Source organism: Petaurus breviceps, unplaced genomic scaffold, assembly GCF_028583685.1.
Source record: "Petaurus breviceps papuanus isolate PSGF00001 unplaced genomic scaffold, PetGlider_PUasm1.0 175, whole genome shotgun sequence".
NCBI lineage: Eukaryota > Metazoa > Chordata > Mammalia > Diprotodontia > Petauridae > Petaurus > Petaurus breviceps.
In genome coordinates this window covers 12459867-12479211 of record NW_027185764.1, presented here as the reverse complement: position 1 = coordinate 12479211, position 19345 = coordinate 12459867, and the positions used below count along the sequence as shown (strand labels likewise).

Genomic DNA, 19345 nt, shown 5'->3' with positions numbered 1-19345 from the left:
AAGGTATAACTGAACTGTTAAGTATTGGCAACTGAATGGATATGGGGCTAAAAAAGAGGGAAGAATCAATAATGATTGAGCTTTTAAATCTGGGTGACTGGGAAAATGGTCTTGCTTTATGAAATAGGGAAAGTTTAAAGATTGAGCAAATGTGGAAGGAAGTTTGGGACATGCTTAGTTTAAAGTGTATATGAAAGAGTAGGAATGAAGTGGGAATAGAGATATAGAATGATTTGCATAGATGTAATAATTAAAGGCATGGTAGTTCACAACATTACCCAAAGATAGAGTGGGGGGGCAGAGAGAGAGAGAGAGACAGACAGACAGACAGACAGACAGACAGACAGAGACAGAGAGACAGAGAGAGAGACAGAGACAGAGACAGAGAGACAGACAGAGAGAGGAGAGAAGAGAGAGAGGAGAGACACAGAGACAGAACGAAGAGAGCCAAAGACAAAGCCACAAGGAGTATTCAAGTTGGGGTTGGTTGAGGAAAAGAAACCATCAATAGAGACTAAGATGTAGCAGATAGAAAGACATAACTTCCTTCTCCACTCCAAATGAAAAGTCCTGAAGATGAAAAAGTTCAGAGTTCATAAATGTAGAGTAACTTCTTTACATTGAATATGTGCTTCCATATTGTTAATATTATTTTAGTCACATTGATTTAAAGCTATGAAATAATAAATAGTATGAACATAGAAGAAAGGTAAATCTAGGCTTTAATATTGTAAGACTTCAAAAGGTATACATGCCATTTTGATTGTTAAAATGTCATAAAAGTAAATCAGTTTCCTGAGTATATAGGTTTACTGAATTGCTTCCTTTCTAACATGGGAATTACCAGGCAAGAGCTGTTTTTCAGACAGCCAGGCAGATGGTTCTTTCTCTTCATTATGGGGTATGCCAACAAAAAGAGACAGCTACACAAATGTTAACCCCTGAGGAATAGAGAGAACAATCACTGTCAATTGTTTTCTTTCAGACTTCAACCTGATGTCAAAGTAATATTTTGGGGGCTAATTATTGGGAAAATGTTGCTTATAAAATGAGTGAATAAAAATCTTACAAATAAAGCTCTGAGTAAAATGGTTGAAGTTACCTTAAAAAAAGCTGATATGTAACTTGGCAGATAATGAAGTGTGAGAAATTTGTAGTTTGCATTAGGTCAAGTGTGTAGCAATTTCAACATTATGAAGATGCTTATGTACACTTAATGGAAATAGTTTGTAATTTGTAGCAAAATTGACTTGTGCAATTGGAGAAAATGATTTTGTCCTTGCTTAAGAAATCTGGCAGTTTTCTGATGCCTCAATTCTTTGACTGTTAAATGGTTTATGGAGATCAAAGGGTTTAAATCTCTTCATTCCTATATGTGTTTTTTTTATACTTGATGCTCAAAGAGTTGTATTAAAAATTACGATTGATTGAGCCTGTACTACATGACATTTATTAAAAGAAAGTCTGTTGTTTTGGGGTTTTGGAGGAAGTTTTATTGTATTCAGTATTGAGTTATTCTGAGCATGTTTATGGTTTTTAGATTGTCCTGAATAACAAGTATAAAAGAAGAGAGCTATGGTAATAGTTTAAGATATTGGATATGCTAATATTATAATTAGTACAAGAAATAATTTGTGATTATTATTTTATGTCAATAGCGAGTTTGCCAGATTCTAAGTGCTAATGCTTACAAAACAAATTGTCTGACAAACTTAAAGAAAAGCTACTATTCTAGGTAGCTTAAGATTCTTTAAAGGAAAGAACAAAGATGTTCTCTCACAAGATTATCTCTTTTTTTTCTTAATAGCATTTGTTACTAATTTGAAACCTTCTAGCCAATGGTACCTCATTTTTTTGTTTGCAAAATAATAATTACTTTGACATTTTTTGTTTTATAGGAACATGTTTTTATTTTTAGTGAGATTATAATCTTTAACATTTGAGGGGTAATTAATTTGGAAAGCAGTATGGTGTGAGAATAGATTTTAATCTTGAGTCTAACCCTTACTGGCTGTGTAACACCAAACAAATAAGGCATTCAACCTCCCTTACCTTCATTTTGTCACCTTTAAAGTGTGCATAATTATATTTCATAGAGGCAGTATCTCATAGTGGGCAGACTGTTAGACTTGGATCAGAAAGACCTGGATCCCTATCCCCTTTTTGATAGTTGCAAGCGTGTACCTTGAATAAGTCACTAGAAGTCTGTGTGCTTCAGAATAAACTCCTCTGGGCCTGTCTGACAAGTCATAGACAGGTTGTGAATCTGAATTTGTTGAGGAAGTTCACGCACCTAATGACATTTGGATACTGCTCACATAATAGTACTTTATTTTTCATGATAGTTTTAAGGAAATTACTCCCTACACCTTAAAGCACTGTTAAAACGTGAGCTCTTAATATTACCTAAATAAAAAGTTTGATAGTTACCTTGTCTTTGAATGCCATGTATCGGAATGTGATACAAGTGAACAGTGTCATATGGAGGTTACTGTATTCTGTTATACCATTGGACAGGTTATAAGATTAAATTCTGCTCCTTAAAGAATCATATTATTGCAGAGTTTTAGTACATTTATCTGTGTCAGCAAAAGAAAGTGTGATGTAGGGGGAAAGAGTCCTGACCTTGGAGCCAGGAGACAACCTGGCTTCATATAATGGCTGTGGACCTTCCCAGCGGTGTGACTTTAAGGTCACTTAAATGTTTCTGAGCCTCAGTTTCCTTATCGATAAAATGGGGATAATAATACTTGCATTACTTACCAGGTAGGGTTGTTATGACTAAAGCATATTATAATACTTAAAAAGCTTATGAAATGAAATGAAAAACTAAAACTACTGATACAAATCTATTTTAAAAGATAATGCTTGAGGGACAATGCCAGATTATAGTTTGATTTTTACTCAGTAGAAAATTGGGAGTTACTGAAGACTTTTAAGCAAAGTATGAAATGACTACCCCAAAACATATGAAAAAGTGAGTAGGGGGTGACAAGCATTTGTGAAGTACCTATATGCCTGTCATTGTGCTAAGCACTTTACCAATGCTATTAATTTGTTTGATCCTGACAACAATCTTGTGAGGTATATACCCATTTTAAAGATGAGGAAACTGAGGCAGAGGGCAGTTAAGTGACTTGCCCCGAGTCACATAGCTACTAAGTGTCTAAGGCTGGATTTGAACTCAGGTTTTCCTGACTCCAGACCTAGCATTCTATCTACTGCACCATGTACCGGTAGCTGCTCCTAAAAGTAGTCTAGGGGCAGCTAGGTGGCGCAGTAAATAGAGCACTGGCCCTGGAGTCAGGAAGACCTGAGTGAAATCCATCCTCAGACACTTTAACACACTTGATAGGTGTATGACCTTGGGCAGGTCACTTAACCCCAATTGCCTTGCCTTCTCCCCTCCTGCCTCCCCCAAAGTAGTTTAGTAGCTAAATCAAGGAGGCATGGATAATTCTACCTTAGTAACATCTCTCATATGGGCCTCCTTCTCTGACATTGCCACCACCCTGGTGTGGGGCTTTATCATCTCAACCCTGGACCATTGCAATAGCTTTCTGGTTGATCTCTCCATCTAAAGTCCCTTCCCATTCCAGTCTATCCTCCACTTGACTTTTAAAGGAAGCTTCCTAAAGTACAGGTATGACCATGTCACCCTTCTATTCAATAAACCAGTTCCTCCTTGTTACCTCCAGAATCAAATATGAAGTCCTTTGTTTGACTTTTAAACCCTTCACAACTTATCCCCTTCTGCCTTTCTAGGCTTCTTACAGCTTGCACAGTTCTATGCACTCTACAATCCAGTGCCCTTGGTCTCCTTGCTGTCCCTTGCATTAGACCCTCATCTCTGGTCCCTGCATCTTCACTAGCTGTTTCTCATGCCTCAGATACTCTCCTTCCTGTCCTCTGCCTCCTTGCTGCCTCCAGCTCTCAGCTAAAGTCCCACCTTCTACAGGAAGATTTTCCCAAGTTCCCTTAATTCTTGAGCCTTCTGTCTGAGATTATCTCCAGTTTATCTTGTACGTAATTTGTTCATTGTTATTTGCCCTTTGTCTCCCCAGTTAGACTGAAAACTCCTTGAGGGTAGGGACCTTTTTTTTTTTTTAATCTTTGTGTCTCTGGTACTTAGCACAGTACCTTGCACATAGTACCTGCTTATTAAATGTTTCTTGACTTGATTCGACTTATTACCCAGAGCCTAAGCTTTGTGTATCTTAAAACGGCCAGAAACCAGCATTTCTGATCCACACACTGTTCATGACAGGTCTCTGTTCCTTTGGCCCCCTTCTATAGTCAGCTTCCTTCTTTTCTCCCCATAATCATAACGATAATGTGGCAACTGCAAGTATGAGGCCAGAGCAGAGGCAGTGAGTCGGCTACTAGTCTGGATCAAAATAGAAAATAAATTGAAAAGCACATAAGCACAGTACCTGGAACATGGGAAGCACTGTGTAAATGTTAGTTATTATTTCTTACTGTTTAGGATTCAGTAGTGAGTACTCAGTAACAAGGGGGAGAAGCAAGGTAGGAAATAAATACTCTGTGAGGTGGATAATTAGGATTTTTACCCTTTCAGATTGGTCCTGGTACTACGTGATGCTAATATGTAACTTGCTGCCATCATTGCTATTAAATACACACACGTAACAAAACAGTAACTGTAGGATTAAGGAAAATTATCCCTTGCCTTAGTTTTAATACTATTGTTTACATAAATTAAAAAAACAACTCATTCACCAGGCTGTCTTGAGTTATGATAGCCACAGAACTTGATATTTTATTTTTATTTGCATGTAAAACTTACAGTTTATTACGTATTTCAAATTTTAAAATAATCTTAAAAAGTTGTCAGATAAATGTTTGAATTATAATCTTGATTTAATGCAATTATATCTATATGAATCCATATCACTAGAAACTTATTGTAGTTTTACAAATGGCATTGTATGCCATTTCTTTTTCAATATTGATATTTTTGTGGTTTTTGACAAGAAAATCTTACTTTTGGTAAGTGATTAGGTGTATTTGCAGTAAGAGAGAAGTTAAAATTACAAATCTAGCATTATGCAATACGAGCAAACAATCTGTAAGTTAAATAAAAATAGAAAAATTAGTAAAATTGAAGGATTATAGTCCTACTTGCTTACTGTTTATCTGTTATCCTTTATATCACTTTCACTCAATTCTAGGCACCTTTATTTAATAAATCTTTATTGAATGTCTACAATGTAGATGGCAGTGAGGTGTAGGCATTGGAAACAAATTACCTCATTATAAACTCATTTTTTTCAGCTTAGGGAGATGTTCCCCTGATATTATTTGGGAGGCAATTGTTTTTTCTCTTCCCACCTCAAATTGTGAAAGAATACTTATATGCATAACCTGTCACGTTGAAGAAAAGAAGGGTATGTAAAAATGAATTATTCTTTGTCTTTTTTTGACAATAAGGAAATTAGTCTTTAAAATATATAAATGTGTTTAACTGTAAGTAAACCTACTATTTGAAAGCCTCAACTTATAAAGCAAATTATTCACAACAAATACCTTTTAATTCATGTCGTAAAAGTTTCTGCTTAGTACAAAAATTATTTACCTTGGAAGTTTGAATCCTTTACTTTCTATCACTGTTTGCTATGTTACAAAGGCTTTTTAGATGCCTATTTTATTTTTATGCCTGATTGAGGCACACATGGAGTGTCTGGCTAATTGCCTCAATCCTCCTCTTTACTTGGACTTTAGAGACCTGTCCTTAAAGTACATCATATTATTATTTGTGTGTTGCTTTTAGTTCAGGAAAGCATCTTGTAAACCAATTCTTTAAAACTCTGTGGACAATTAATTATGTGACCAAGAAAAATAATTTCCCCTAGGCTAATTGCACAAATTAGTGTAGCCCTAAAAGGTTAATGACTGTCAAGCATCTTTGATGCATAGAGTCCATTAAAAGCTAGTACTATTTGAATAATTTTAACAACTAGATTAGTCCTTATTGGACAAATTGGTCTGACCTGAAGGATAAACAATAAAAAGTGCCCTTTTTATGTTTCAGATAAATATTTCTAGCTGGGAGGTAAATTAAATAAGTCATTATTATAAGCCAAAATATATCCTCATATTTATTTCCTACTATAAATGTGACCTTTGGATCTTTTATTATGTTTACTTTGCTTTACTGGCTACTACTAATAATTAGGAGGTTATAAAACAAATTGAATTTATTTGATATGGACTTTAAAAAGTAAGTCAAACTAAATCCACCATTTTGGGGATAAAGGGAATGGTGGAAGAATGGAATTGCTTGGTAATTGTGACTTCCTCGACTTTTGGAGTTTGTAAAGCAACAAATGCTTATTTGAATATAGAACAAATATCTTCATACTTCTACTTCCTTCTCTCCCCTGCCCATGCCCTCTTGATTTAGCTATTAGACTATTTTAGATACAACTATACAGTGCAGTAGATAGAATGCTAGGCCTGGAGTCAGGAAGACCTGAGTTCAAATCCAGCCTTAGACACTTACTAGCTATGTGGCTCTGGGCAAGTCACTTAACTGCTCTCTGCCTCAGTTTGCTCATCTTTAAAATGGGTATATTTGTTTGTGGTAAGGCTCAAACAAATTATTAGTATTGGTAAAATGCTTAGCACAGTGACAGGTACATAGGTACTTAACAAATGCTTGTCACCCCCTACCCACTTTCCCATATGTTTAGAGGTAGTCATTTCATATTTTGCTGAAAAGTTGTCAGTGGCTCTCAATTTTCTACTGAGGAAAAATCAAACTGTAATCTGGTGTTATCCCTCAAGCATTATCTTTTTAAAAATAGATTTGTATCAGTATTTAAAATTTTTCATTTCATTTCATTCAGAATCTTCCCCCTCTCTTATACAAGGGAGCCTTTCGTTATAGCAAAAACCTTTTTTAAAAAGAAGAAAAAAAATTCAGTGAAACCAGTCAATACATAAAAAAATTCTAACGTATGGAATTTTCCTCACCTATGGACGCCAGTCACTACACAGGAATGGGGAGAAATTATCTTCTCTAATTTTTTTTCTTCTTTTCTCTAATCTTCTCTTCTCTAATCTTTTCTTTGGGTCTTTATAAATTTGCAGCATTCTGTTTCAGTAGTTTTGTGGTGGTTGTTCTTTGCCTTTATATAAATTTAGTCATATTTATCCTTTTCCTGCTTCTGCTTAGTTCACTTTGAATCAATACATATAAGCCTTTCCATGTTTCTCTGTATTTGTCATGTTTGTCTTTTCTAACAGTACAGTATTATTTGTATATCATGTTTTGTTTCTCTGTTCTCCAATCAATGGCCATCTGCTTTATTTCTAGTTCTTGGCTACCATGAAAAGTGCTGCTATACATATTTTGATCTATTTGGAGCCTGTCTCAGTCAGTCAACAAGCATTTATTAAATGCTTACTATATATACCAGGTGTTGTGCTAAAGGGCTGAGGGTGTAAAGGAAGACAAAAAAGCTGTGCTTGTTCTCAAAAAAGGTATATTCGAATGAAGATGACACTTGTAAATGACTAGGTACATAGTAGATATATGCAGCATAGATGAAGGTAATATGAAAGGCTTCAGAAGGCATTAATCAGCACCCTGGGGGAAGGGTCACCTAGAGAAGATGGGAGTTGTGCTGAGTCTTGAAGGAAGACAGAGAGGTGAGAGGCAGAGTACTCTAGGCATAGGGGACAGTCACTATAAAGACAGGGAGTCAAGAGATGGTGTCACGTGTTGAGGAACTTCAAGTCAATAAAACTATATTGTAGAATGCATGAAGTGGGGAGAATGGTGTAAGAAAGTTGGAGAGATCAGAAGGAACTAGATCACAAAAAAAGCTTTAAAATGCCAAACAAAGAAGTTTATATTTGACCCTGGAAGTACCAGGGAGCCAGTGGAATTTACTGAGCAGGCAAGACATAGTCAGACCTACACTTTAGAAAAAAAAAACAGCATGAGGGTATTGTGGAGGATGGATTGGAGTGCAGAGAGGCTCGATGCAGTAGTACTACAGGTGTGCAGTGATAAGGGCTTATATCAGGGCTGTGTCTCTATGAGTGGAGAGGAGACGTATAAAAGAGATGCTGAGAAAGTAGAAATGACTATATTTGGCAATTGGATATGTGGTATGAATGAGAGTAAAGAGTTGCAGGTGATCCTGAAATTTTGGACCTGGGTGACTGGGAGGATAGTGGTATTCTGAACAGGGAAATTCAGACTTAGGAGGATTTGGGGCAGGAGGGGAAAGATGAGTTCAGTTTGGATAGGTTCAGTTTAAGATGCCTGTGGGACCTCTAGTTTGAGATGTATAAAAAGCAGTAGGTGATGTAGGATTATATGTCAGGAAAGAGGCTAGGTTTGGATATATAGATCTGGAATCATCTGTATAGATAGGATAACTGCACTGATGAACTAATGGGATCACCAAGTGACATGAATTGAGTGAAAAGAAAAAAGGACTCAGAACAGAGACTTGGGGGAACACCCATGGTTAGTAAGCCATGCCATCCATGAAGAATCCGTAAAGGAAATTGTTAAGGAACAGTTGGTTAGGAGGAGAATGAGGAGAGACCAATGTCCTAAAAGCCTACATAACAAACAGTGATCAACCATATCAAATGCTGCAGAGAAGTCCAAGAGGATTTGGATTGAGAAGAGACCATTAGATATGTTCTTTAAGAGACCATTGGCAACTTCTAGAGAGGACAGTTTCAGTTTAATCATGATATTAGAAGCTAGATTGCAAAGGATTTTGACAACAACAAGAGGAAAGGAACTGGAGATGCCAATTGTAGATGTTTTCTTAAAGAATTTAACCATGAAGGGGAAGAAAGATATAGGGCAGTAGCTAGTGATAATGGTCAGATCCAGTGAGAGTTTTTTTTTAAGGATGTGGCAGACATAGGTGTGTTTGTAGGGAGCAAGAAAGGGGGCAATAGATAAGAGATTGAAGTTAAGAGTGGGGTGGAGCAGGTTTTTGGAGAAGTGCAGAGGGGATGGGATCAGAGGCACTTGTAGAAGAGTTTGCCTTCCCGAGGAGATGGGCAACCTCATAATTTGAGATGGGAATGAAGGAGATAATAGAGGAAGATGTCTGAGTGATTGTGAGATAAGGAAGAGTTAAAGAGGGAGAGGTCAGTAAATGGTCTCAGTCAGGGTTTTCAGCTAAGAGGTTAGGGGTGTATGGTGCCATCAGAAGTTTGAGGAGAGACAAACAGGTTAGGATTGCTTTTTTGTCAGTGACCTTTTTGATATATATGCATAATTGTGAATATCTTCATCAAAGTTTATCGGCATTTTATTATTTGCATTATTCCCAATTGCTTTTCAGAATAGTTTTATTATTTCACAGCTCCATCATCAAGGCATTATCTCTTATTAGTTTCCTTTATGTATTCTCTATTCTAGCCAAATGGAAAGACTTATTTTCCCAAGCATCTCCTTCCCTTTTCTCATGCTGCTCTCTATCCCTCCAATGCCACCTCTATCTCAAATTAATACCACCCCCTTTAAATTCCAATTCACACTTCTTTTTTTTGAGAGTGCAATCCTTTATTTTATTTAAGAAATTATCTTAATTATGAAGTTAAATATCAACAGACCTGAACATTTTTGTATTCAAAAAAGAACAACAAATGAGGATTGTATGTGAAACTGTGAATTTCTTTTTTTCTTTTAAAAAACATAATAATTTAAAATGACAGTACGAACACTGACTTGCTTGTCTGTCCCCCTGAACTTACATCTTTTTTCCTCTGTGTTCCTTAATTTCACCTTTTAAGTATTATCCCTTCCTATTAAATTGGTCCTGTGCCCTCTATCTATGTATACCTGTAAACATATATACACACGTTCACATATTCATATGCCCATGTACCCTCCAACATAGACATATATATTTCTATTCCCTTCAACTATTTTCATACTGAGAAAAGTATTATCAGTTACAATTATTGTTTTTCCATGTAGGAATGTTAATAGTTCAACTTTGATAAGTTCCTTATGATTTCTTTTCCCTGTTTACCTTCTCATGCTTCTCTTGCTTCTTGTATCTGAATGTCAAATTTTCTATTCATCTCTGGTTTTTTCATCAAGAATGCTTGAAAGTTCTCTATTCCACTAAATGATCATATTTCCCCCTGAAACATGGTACTCAGTTTTGCTGGGTAGGTGATTCTTGGTTTTAATCCCAGTTCCTTTGCCCTCCAGAATATCATATTCCAAGCCCTTCAATCTCTCAGTGTAAAAGCTGCCAGATCCTGGGTTAACCTCATTGTGTTTCCACAATATTCAAATTGTTTCTTCCTGGTTATTTGTAACATTTTCTTCTTGATCTGGGAATTTTGGAACCTCACTATAATATTTATAGAAGTTTTCTTTTTGGAATCTTTTTCAGGAGGTGATCAGTTGATTCTTTCAACCTCTATTTTGCCCTCTGGTTCTAAAACATCAGGGCAGTTTTCCTTGAGAATTTCTTGGAGGAGGATTTCTAGGTTCTTTCTTTTATCATGGCTTTCAGGTAGTCCAATAATTTTTAAATTCTCTCTCCTGGATCTATTTTCCAGGTCAATGTTTTTTTTTTTTTTTCCCATGCGTTATTTCCCATTGCCTTCTATTCTTTCATTTGTTTGGATCTGTTTAACATCATCTTGATTTCTAATAGTCACTAGCTTCCATTTGCTCCAATCTAATTCTGAAGGAATGATTCTCCTCAGTGAGCTTTTGAGATTCTTTTTCCATCTGGCAAATTAGTTTTTTCAAGGCATTCTTATCCTCATTGGCTTTTTGGGACTCTTTTGCCATTTGAGTTAGTCTATTTTTTAAGGTGTGATTTTCCTCAGTCAGGCTGTTGACTCTCATTTCATAATTTTCTTGCATAGTTCTCATTTCTCTTCCCAATTTTTCCTCCACTTCTGTTATCTGCTTCTTAAGGTCCTCCATGATCTGTAACCAGCTCATATTTTTATTGGAAGCTTTTGGTGCAGGAGTTCTAACTTCCCTGTCTTCCTCCTGTTTCATGCTTTGCTCCTTTTTGTCCCCCAAATAGGAGTCTAATGTTGGATTCTTCTGTTTGCTTTCCTTCCTTTGCCTGGTCATGACGCCCCTCAGTTACTTGACACCTGGGCTTTTTGCCACAGTAGGACTCAGCCAACAGACAGGGCAGCTTCATTCCAAAAGTTGGGGTTTTCTCAGCTGCCGGAGGTCACGCACCCCAGGACCTCCATCCTAGACTGCAATCCACATCCAAGCAAGTTATAGCAAGAGCAATAACCCCTCAGAGTGGTTTCTTGGTTCCCCTACACTCTCCAGGTCAGGAGCTGAAGCTACCACGTGGAGGCAGCTGCACTGCAGCCCTTAGCAGCTTCTCGCCCAAGGGACAAAAGCCTAGACACTCCCAACTACTGGGTCCCAAAGTCCACACTGCACTGACCTCTCACTTTGTCCTTACCATCTATGTTGATAAATCTGGAAACCGCCACAGCTGCTGCTGATCCCTGGGGCTAAAACCTCGGGCTCTCATGGGGCTGGAGTTGGCTCCCAGAGCGCTGAGCTGGCCACTTCCTATGGGCTGTCCTCAGTGGGAGGTTAGCTTCTCTGTGTTATTTTGTGGGTTCTGTAGCTCTAAAGTTTGTTCAGAGTCCCCTTTTACATGAATTGGAGGTGGTGCCACATAACTTCAATTCTTAGAATTTCTCTCCTACTTTTTTTTTTTGCTTTTTTTTGGAGGGCAATTGGAGTTAAAGGACTTGCCCAAGGTCATATGATTAGTAAGTGTTAAGTGTCTGAGGCTGGATTTGAACTCAGGTCCTTCTGACTTCTGTGTCGGTGCTCTATTCACTGCCCCACCTAGCCACCCCTCTCTCCTACTTCTTGGTAATGATTCTCCCTCTCTCCTGACATCAAAGATGATTTTGTACCTGATAAACTGTGTATTATAGTTCACTACATTTGTCACTTATCACTCTACTAAACTGTAATATCTGTGTGAATGGGGATTGTATATAACCTCAACTTTTCTATTGACTTTAAAAACTTCCCACAATGAATTTGATTTCAAATCTTAAAGACTTAGGTCCACAACCTACCTGAGTCACTTAATACCTAGGTAGTAATGAGATTTGGGGAAGTCCCTTTGGACCTTAGTTTTCTGTAAAATGAGGTCTTGGTTTTAGATGACTTCCAATGTCTTTTTTTTTTTGCTTTTTGAGGGGGGAAGGTAGAGCAATTGGGGTTAAGTGACTTGCCCAAGGTCACACAGCTAGTAAGTGTTAAGTATCTGAGGTCGAATTTGAGCTAAGGTCCTCCTGACTCCAGGGCTGGTGCTCTATTTACTGTGCCACCTAGCCACCCCCAGTGTCATTTTTAACTCCAATATTTAGTGAATTGAAATCTTTAATATTTCAGTTATTTACCCATAACTTTATGAGTCTGTAAAATTGAAGCTCATGCATTTTAAGGGCAATATTTTGCAACAATTAAATCATTTTATCTGGATGATAAATTCATTTTAGGCAGAGACCCATTCTTTTATGAATTGGAGAAAGTAGATAGCAATTAAGAGGCTATTGCAGCAGGTTAGAGGTGATTTGAGCCTGAAAGTGGGTGATGGTTGTATGCATGGGGAGAAGAGAACAGATTTAAGACATGCTATGAAGATAGAAGTGACAAGTTTTAGGAAGATTGGGAATGTGGGGTGAGGGGAGAGTTATTTTGACAATTTAATTGCCTTCACTGAGGATCATTTTCCTTTATCTTTAAAATGGGGCCATTTGACATTTTGATTACAAGAGTCTCTTTAAGCCTTACAACTCAGTAAATTTTTTGCAATCTGTAATTTAGAGATACTGTGACCAAGTGTCCACAGCTTGGAATTGTAAGAGACCATAGCAATCAAAACTCAAGCATGAATTCCAATTTTAGAATCATAGAATTTTGGAGCTGGAATGATCTATTTTACAAATGAGAGAACCAAGGGTCAGAGAATTTAAGTGACCTAAAATATAATTCTTAAATATCTAAACTTTAACAACTACCAAACTTGGCCTATTTGAGAATTTTTTTTTTTAATTTTCTTGCCTTAATTTAACTTTCTTACCTTACCCTAAAATTTAGATTTGGGCACCCAAATTTTAGGCCAGTCCAGGGTCTGAGTGTTCTGAATATTTGTTATTGGCCAGCAATTTTTTTTTTTTTTTGGTCTCAATTGCGGGAAGTCTATTCAGTCTATTTAAGCTCTTTGAGTTAAGTAAGAGGAATGTTTCACTTTGCCCTTTTAGCATCCCTCATCTCAGTCATTTCTTCCTTTTATCTAGTCACAGTAGGAGAAAAAAATAAGTTTGAGTAATATGATATCTCTAGAATTAAAAAAAAAAACAACTTGCACACTGTTCTTCCAGTCATAAGAAGCTACTTTTCCTATCATTCAAAGAGAGAAGTAAAATCCTCTCCTTTTTCTTTCTCATTTCAGGAGCTGGCTTCAATTATTTTACATATCACAGTAAGTCTGTTAATAGCATCAAATGCTTTTATTGTTCTATCTTCTTTCTTCCTTCCTTTTGCTCCCCTCTCCTCCAATCCCTTAAGATGATAGCAGAGTTTTATGTTGATCTTTCCCTTTTTGGATGTTATCTATTCATCCAGTTCAGTGGTTCTTGAACTTTTTGGTATGAAGGTGTCTTTACCCTCTTGAGGACTCTAGAGTTTTTCTTTATGTAGGTTATATGTATTGTTATTTACCATGCTAGAAATTAAAAGTGATAATTAAAAATATTTATTTAAAAACTATAACACACCCATTACATGTGAACATAAATAACATATTTTTATGAAAATAGCTATCATTTTCAAAACAAATATTTTGGAAATATTTTTAATGTCTATATTCAGCTGAATTCTCCTATCTCCTTCTGCATTTGATCTGCTGTAATATGTTGTTTTGGTTGAAGTATAATGAAGAAAATCTGACCTCATTCACATATGTACTTGGAAAGTATTTTAATAGGTAAGTAAAATCTTAGTAAAATTTTGAAAATAGTTTTGAACTTGCAGATCCCCAGAAAAGGTCCCAGGGACCCCTTAGGGGATATTCTGATTACACTTGATCTAGTTGAGGGGTGGAGAACTTGAGGCCTCCAAGCCACAAGGTGGCCTTCAAGGTCCTTGGGTGTGACCTTTTGACTGAATCCAAGTTTTACAGAACAAATTCTTTTATTAAGGGGATTTATTCTGTGAAGTTTGGATTCAAAGAACTGTACTTGAGAACCTAGAAGGCCACATGTGACTTGGAGGCTGCAACTTCGTCACCCCCTGATCTAGTTTATAAGACCCCTATGTTAATATTGATATTTGCTTTGAGGTGCAGTAGACTGGTCTTGAGACTGTATAGGCCCATTAGGGCAGGCTAGATAATCTCAATGATCTCAGTCTGAGGGAGCAGGAAGGATCTTCCCACAGCTGGGCAGGGCATGGCTTCTGCAGTGTAAACCCCAGAACATGAGGGGAGTACAGGGCAGGGCCCTGCCTTGTTGGTAGGGATGACCTTTTTCACTGACCTCTAAGCTGTTCATTGGGTTCAGAGCGGTCTTGAGGGCAGGATTGCAGCTCTGAGAGAGTCCTGTGATTGCCTCCTTGAGCTCCAAACTGAGGGAAGAGCAGCCAATATGGCATCTTGGCTTTCATGAGCTGCTGCTGCTTGTTCCCATTCTCATTGCTTTCCTTGACATGTCTGTTCCTCTAGAACTTTACTTACTGTAGTTACATCAGGGTCTAACAGGAGCCTCCCACGTTTATCTGAGAATGGAGAGAGAGAGAAGTCTGAGAAGGAGCTCACTTACCTCTGCACTATAAAACCTAAGCCAGGAGACGTTCAAGTTATGAACTGACACTGTGGTGGGGGAAGGGGAGAGTGGATAGACTATTTAAGGACCATGGTGGAAAAGGACTGCCTGCCTGCCTGTCTTTCTGCTTCCTGGGGGAAGAGCATGTGTGCCTGACTCTCTAGTCTTCACATCTCATTTGATCTAAACAGGCAAATGGTCATTGTCAAAGAGCTCCTTATTAGAACAGGTAGTACCTGGAATTGGTATGGCTGCCCATAAACAGAGGCCCTAAGAGGAAAGTCATCAGCATTTGGGGTACTGGTAGAAGTAAAAGGAAGAACAGAAAGAAGACAGGGCCCCAGTCCTAGAAGAACTGGGATACAAGATAGGATATCAGAGCAGGATTTTAGGCATGGTATAGATAATGTGACTGAAACCTAGGCATAATATGGGATGAAAGACTTGGTTAACAAGGATGAAAGAAGGATATAATTATTAGAAGTAGGGGGAAATGTCAGAACAGTATCAATAGCACAGATACCTTGACTCTGAGTCATTTAAACTGTGTGTTCATTGGTTTTTATATTTTCCCCTTCTTAGAGCTGGTTCCATTTCAGAAACTTGGAGTGGGATTAAGTCAGGGTGTGAGGATTGTGTCTCCATGCATAGGAAGAATTGCTGGGGCAGGGATCCAATCTTGTCATTATAATTTGTTAGCATTAAAATTAAAAATTCATTTTAGCAAACTCTACTAGACTTTTATATTATTGGTTGTAATGAAGATGTTAAAATTATTATTTTGAGGATTGACATTCCCATTGTAACACCCTGTTAAAATAATTAGCTCCTTTTAAACCTGAAAAGAATATTATGTACCCTCAGTTTCATGTTGTTCCTACCTCTTCTGCTTTAAGAAGTGTATGTTAGACAAAAAAAGAAGAAATATAGTCATAATGCCTCTGAGATTTCAGTTAGTAAATTCTTAACATTGAGGCAGAAGTTTGGTTCTCTGCCTTGGTAAATAAATAATAAAATGTATATTTATTTCTAGTTATCCTCTGGTCTCTTAGTTGTTGAGGCAAAATCAAGGTTACCAGAAATATTTAGGTAAAGAAGCAAAATAGTATATTCCTGTGCCCTTGAAAAACACCCAGACAGTGAAGTGGGGCAAAGATCAGTCTTGTTACTTCCCTCAGTCATCGAGGAAGTACATACAGCTGGTGTCAGTTCCAAACTTCTCTGAGGTGCCTGAAAGCCTGGAGGCTTTCCTCAATCTCTCTTCTCTATCACAGAAGGAAAGGAAACCACATTTATAAAGAAACTATTATATGCCAGGCACCATGCTAAGCAATTTACCAACATCTCGTTGATCCTCACAACCACTTTGGGAAGTAGGTCCTGTTATTATTCCCATATTACAGTTGAAAGAACTGAGGTGGACAGAATTTAAGTGCCTTGCTCAAGATCATCCACTTGTAAGTGTCTAAAGCCAGATTTGAACTGTCAGACCTTCAGTCAATCTGTCTTTGTCTGTGACCCTGTCTATTTCTGTCTGTCTGTGTCTCTCTTCTGAAACTCTATCTTGTTTTGCACTACTATTTTAAAGAAGACATACAGTGCATGAGTAAGTATTCTCTGCTGATCAGAAAACTTTTCTTGTCAATGTCACTCCTTTTCATCCACAGATTTTTTCAACTTAATCTGAAGTCTTTGATTGGTTGATTGAGACTTGTTCTCACCTCCTTAATACCTTAATAAGGTATCATTCTATCACTTACTTTAAGTAAGTAATTGAGTAGTTTGACTTGATTAACTTAATCAACATCTAGCATGACAGGATCATGGCAGGGTCACTACCTACTTAACAAAAAATAATTTCCAATTAGATAATGTGAACAGGTTCCTTCAGGCTCAGAGAGACTTTTGAAATTTCATTTAAATCAAAGTTGTCAGCTGATGGGTTTGTTAGCTTCAGGAGGAACAAGGAACTATAGGAAAACATGTTAATTCCTTTTGTACCCCATACAGGAGGCTGAAATAGAAATCTCTTTTCCTATCGGATCACTTTTTGGAGGAGTTGGTCTTGTTTATGTGTAATAAATTCCTTTAAGGACTGAAGTCTTACCTAAGGTGATTGGTAAGAGCAAGGCAAGACCCTGTACTGGAATGACTGGGGTTCACAGTAGGGTATCATAGAAGGGTATTAAGCATGGGGAACAAGACAGAAATCTGGTTACTAGTATGGAATGTGGGGGTTAGTTACCAGAGACTACCTATTTCTGAAAACTGGAGCATAAGACCAAAGAAGGAACAACAATACAGTATCCTTGATGCCAAGCTCCTCAAGCTGTGTGTGGGTTTTTTCTTTTGTTTTGTTTTGCTTTTTGGAGGTGGGAAGGTAGGGTAATTGGGGTTAAGTGACTTGCCCAAGGTCATACAATTAGTTTTTGTGTTGTGTCTGAGGCTGGATTTGAACTCAGTTCCTCCTCACTCCAGGGCCAGTGCCCTATTCACTGCACCACCTAGCTGCCCCTCAAGCTATGTTTCTTAACCTGGCTATGCTTTCCTGGCAGTGTGTACCTGCTGTATTTTTACTTTGTCATGGTTAAAGTTTTGGTGGGACCTTTAGCATCCACCTAACCCAATCATTTGTATATTTTAGGAAAGTCATCATTCATTCATTCAACAAATATTTATTAGGTGTTTAGTAGTATGCTCCAGACACTGTGATAAATTCTGGTGACACAAAGGGAAGAATGATACAGTCCCTGTTCCTGGAAAGGTTGACTGAAGCTCGATTGTAAACATCTTACATGTTGTATATGTTCTATATATGTGTTTGTCTTTATTAGAACATAAGCCTCTTGAGGACAGGGACTGTTTTGCTTTCCTTTTTGTTTCCCTATTGCTTTATGCAATGCCTAGCACATACAAAGCCATTAATAAATGCTTATTAATTAATCATTTCATCCTACAGGCACTTGATATCCAATGGAGCTTCCCAAGCAGTGTAGTGATTTAGTCAGACCTCTATTTTAGGAATATTCATTTAGCTTCTATATACCATATGGGTCAGAGAGTAGAGATTTAATTCTTTTGAAACACACAGGAGTTTGCAGAAGCCCATACAGTCAGACCCAACTCCAAAGCCTAGATACAGAATTCCCACTAAGCAGCAAGTTGCTATAGCAGTTCCTGCCACAATAGATACGGGGCTATGAAAATACTTCCTCATCTTTCCTATGCAATTCCTGAATGGAATTTCCAGATGCACATTTATTGTAATATACAGCAATAGTTAAGATGGGGACATATGTCAACTTTATAAATTCAGTTCTGGCTTATAGAGAGACTAGACCCCCCGAAATTCCATGCTATCCTTTGTGGAATTTGACCAAAATTTTGGTTTATTTTGGTCTGGAATGGAGACTGAGGAATCAAGCTCCAGTGGGTTCTCTGGGGAAATGTTAGAAAATACTCAAACAAATATAACCTGCTCCCTCTTTTTTCTCAGTATTTCTGGGTTTTGGTTGGATATTTTACATAATAAAGTTATGTAAATCTTGGGACAGTTATTTGCATTCCCAGCACTTCTAGAAGTATTGGTTATAAGAGATATTTGCCATATTCAGCCCTGTCCCCCAGTGAAATTCCTAAGCTGGGGCATTTTCCTTAGCGCTAGGACTTTCAGACCAAGAATATGTCCCCATAGTGGCTATAAAATTCAGTGATGAACCTGGTTCTAGGAGGCACAGTTCCCATCAACCAAATTGGGCTAAAGATGGCGCCCTTGACAAGGTTCTTAAAAAAGAGCTGGAAAAAAGGATTTATTTGGCAGGGGGAATAATGTTCAAAAATTAAGTCTGTAGCTGAATTGAGTCTTCCTGGCCTGCATATAGAAAGATGGTCAATGGAAATTAACTTTCTAGAAGTGGTATAGCTTATTTAAATTCTAGCCTATACAGTGCCTCCCATATGTGTGATAAAATAGTTGTTGCAACAAGGACAAAACTTGTGTTTTTTCAGGTCAAAAATTGGTTACGATCTCCTGGACCTGTTTTCATATTCACTATTAGAAGTTTCAATTGTAGTGGGACATTATACCAGAAGACTGACACCCAGTTGGGTCATTAGCTCTGGGTTAGGTTTTTGAGTGCCCCAGTATCTCCCAAATATGAATTGATGGAAGATAATTTGTAATATATTACATCAATACTTTTCTAAATAAAATCTCAACATTCTATAAATGAATGAATCATCAAAGCAGTATCCACTATAAACTCAACTTCATGGACAGTATTCAGAGAATAAGGGATTTCAGAGTTGAAAGGGGCCCATACAAACCCCCCAAAACTTTCCAAATATAACCTATCTGCCCAGTGGTTATTTGAACTTTGCTTGAAGATGTTTGATGAGGAATAATTCTGTTAAATTCTACAAGTATTCATTTAACACTCATTATGTGCTAGGTGCTATTCTAGTTACTACTGGTAACAGACAAAAGTGAAAAGGG

The 19345-nt window shown here is 37.4% G+C and overlaps 1 protein-coding gene across 1 annotated transcript in view; it reads left to right on the top strand.

The window, feature by feature from the left end:
• Positions 1 to 19345, top strand: part of SDK1 (sidekick cell adhesion molecule 1) — a 1154843-nt gene that overhangs the window by 102893 nt on the left and 1032605 nt on the right. Inside the window, exon 3 of the mRNA XM_069084769.1 lies at positions 13482 to 13511. Coding sequence (XP_068940870.1) covers positions 13482 to 13511 — 30 coding nt within the window. The remainder of the gene's footprint in view (positions 1 to 13481; positions 13512 to 19345) is intronic.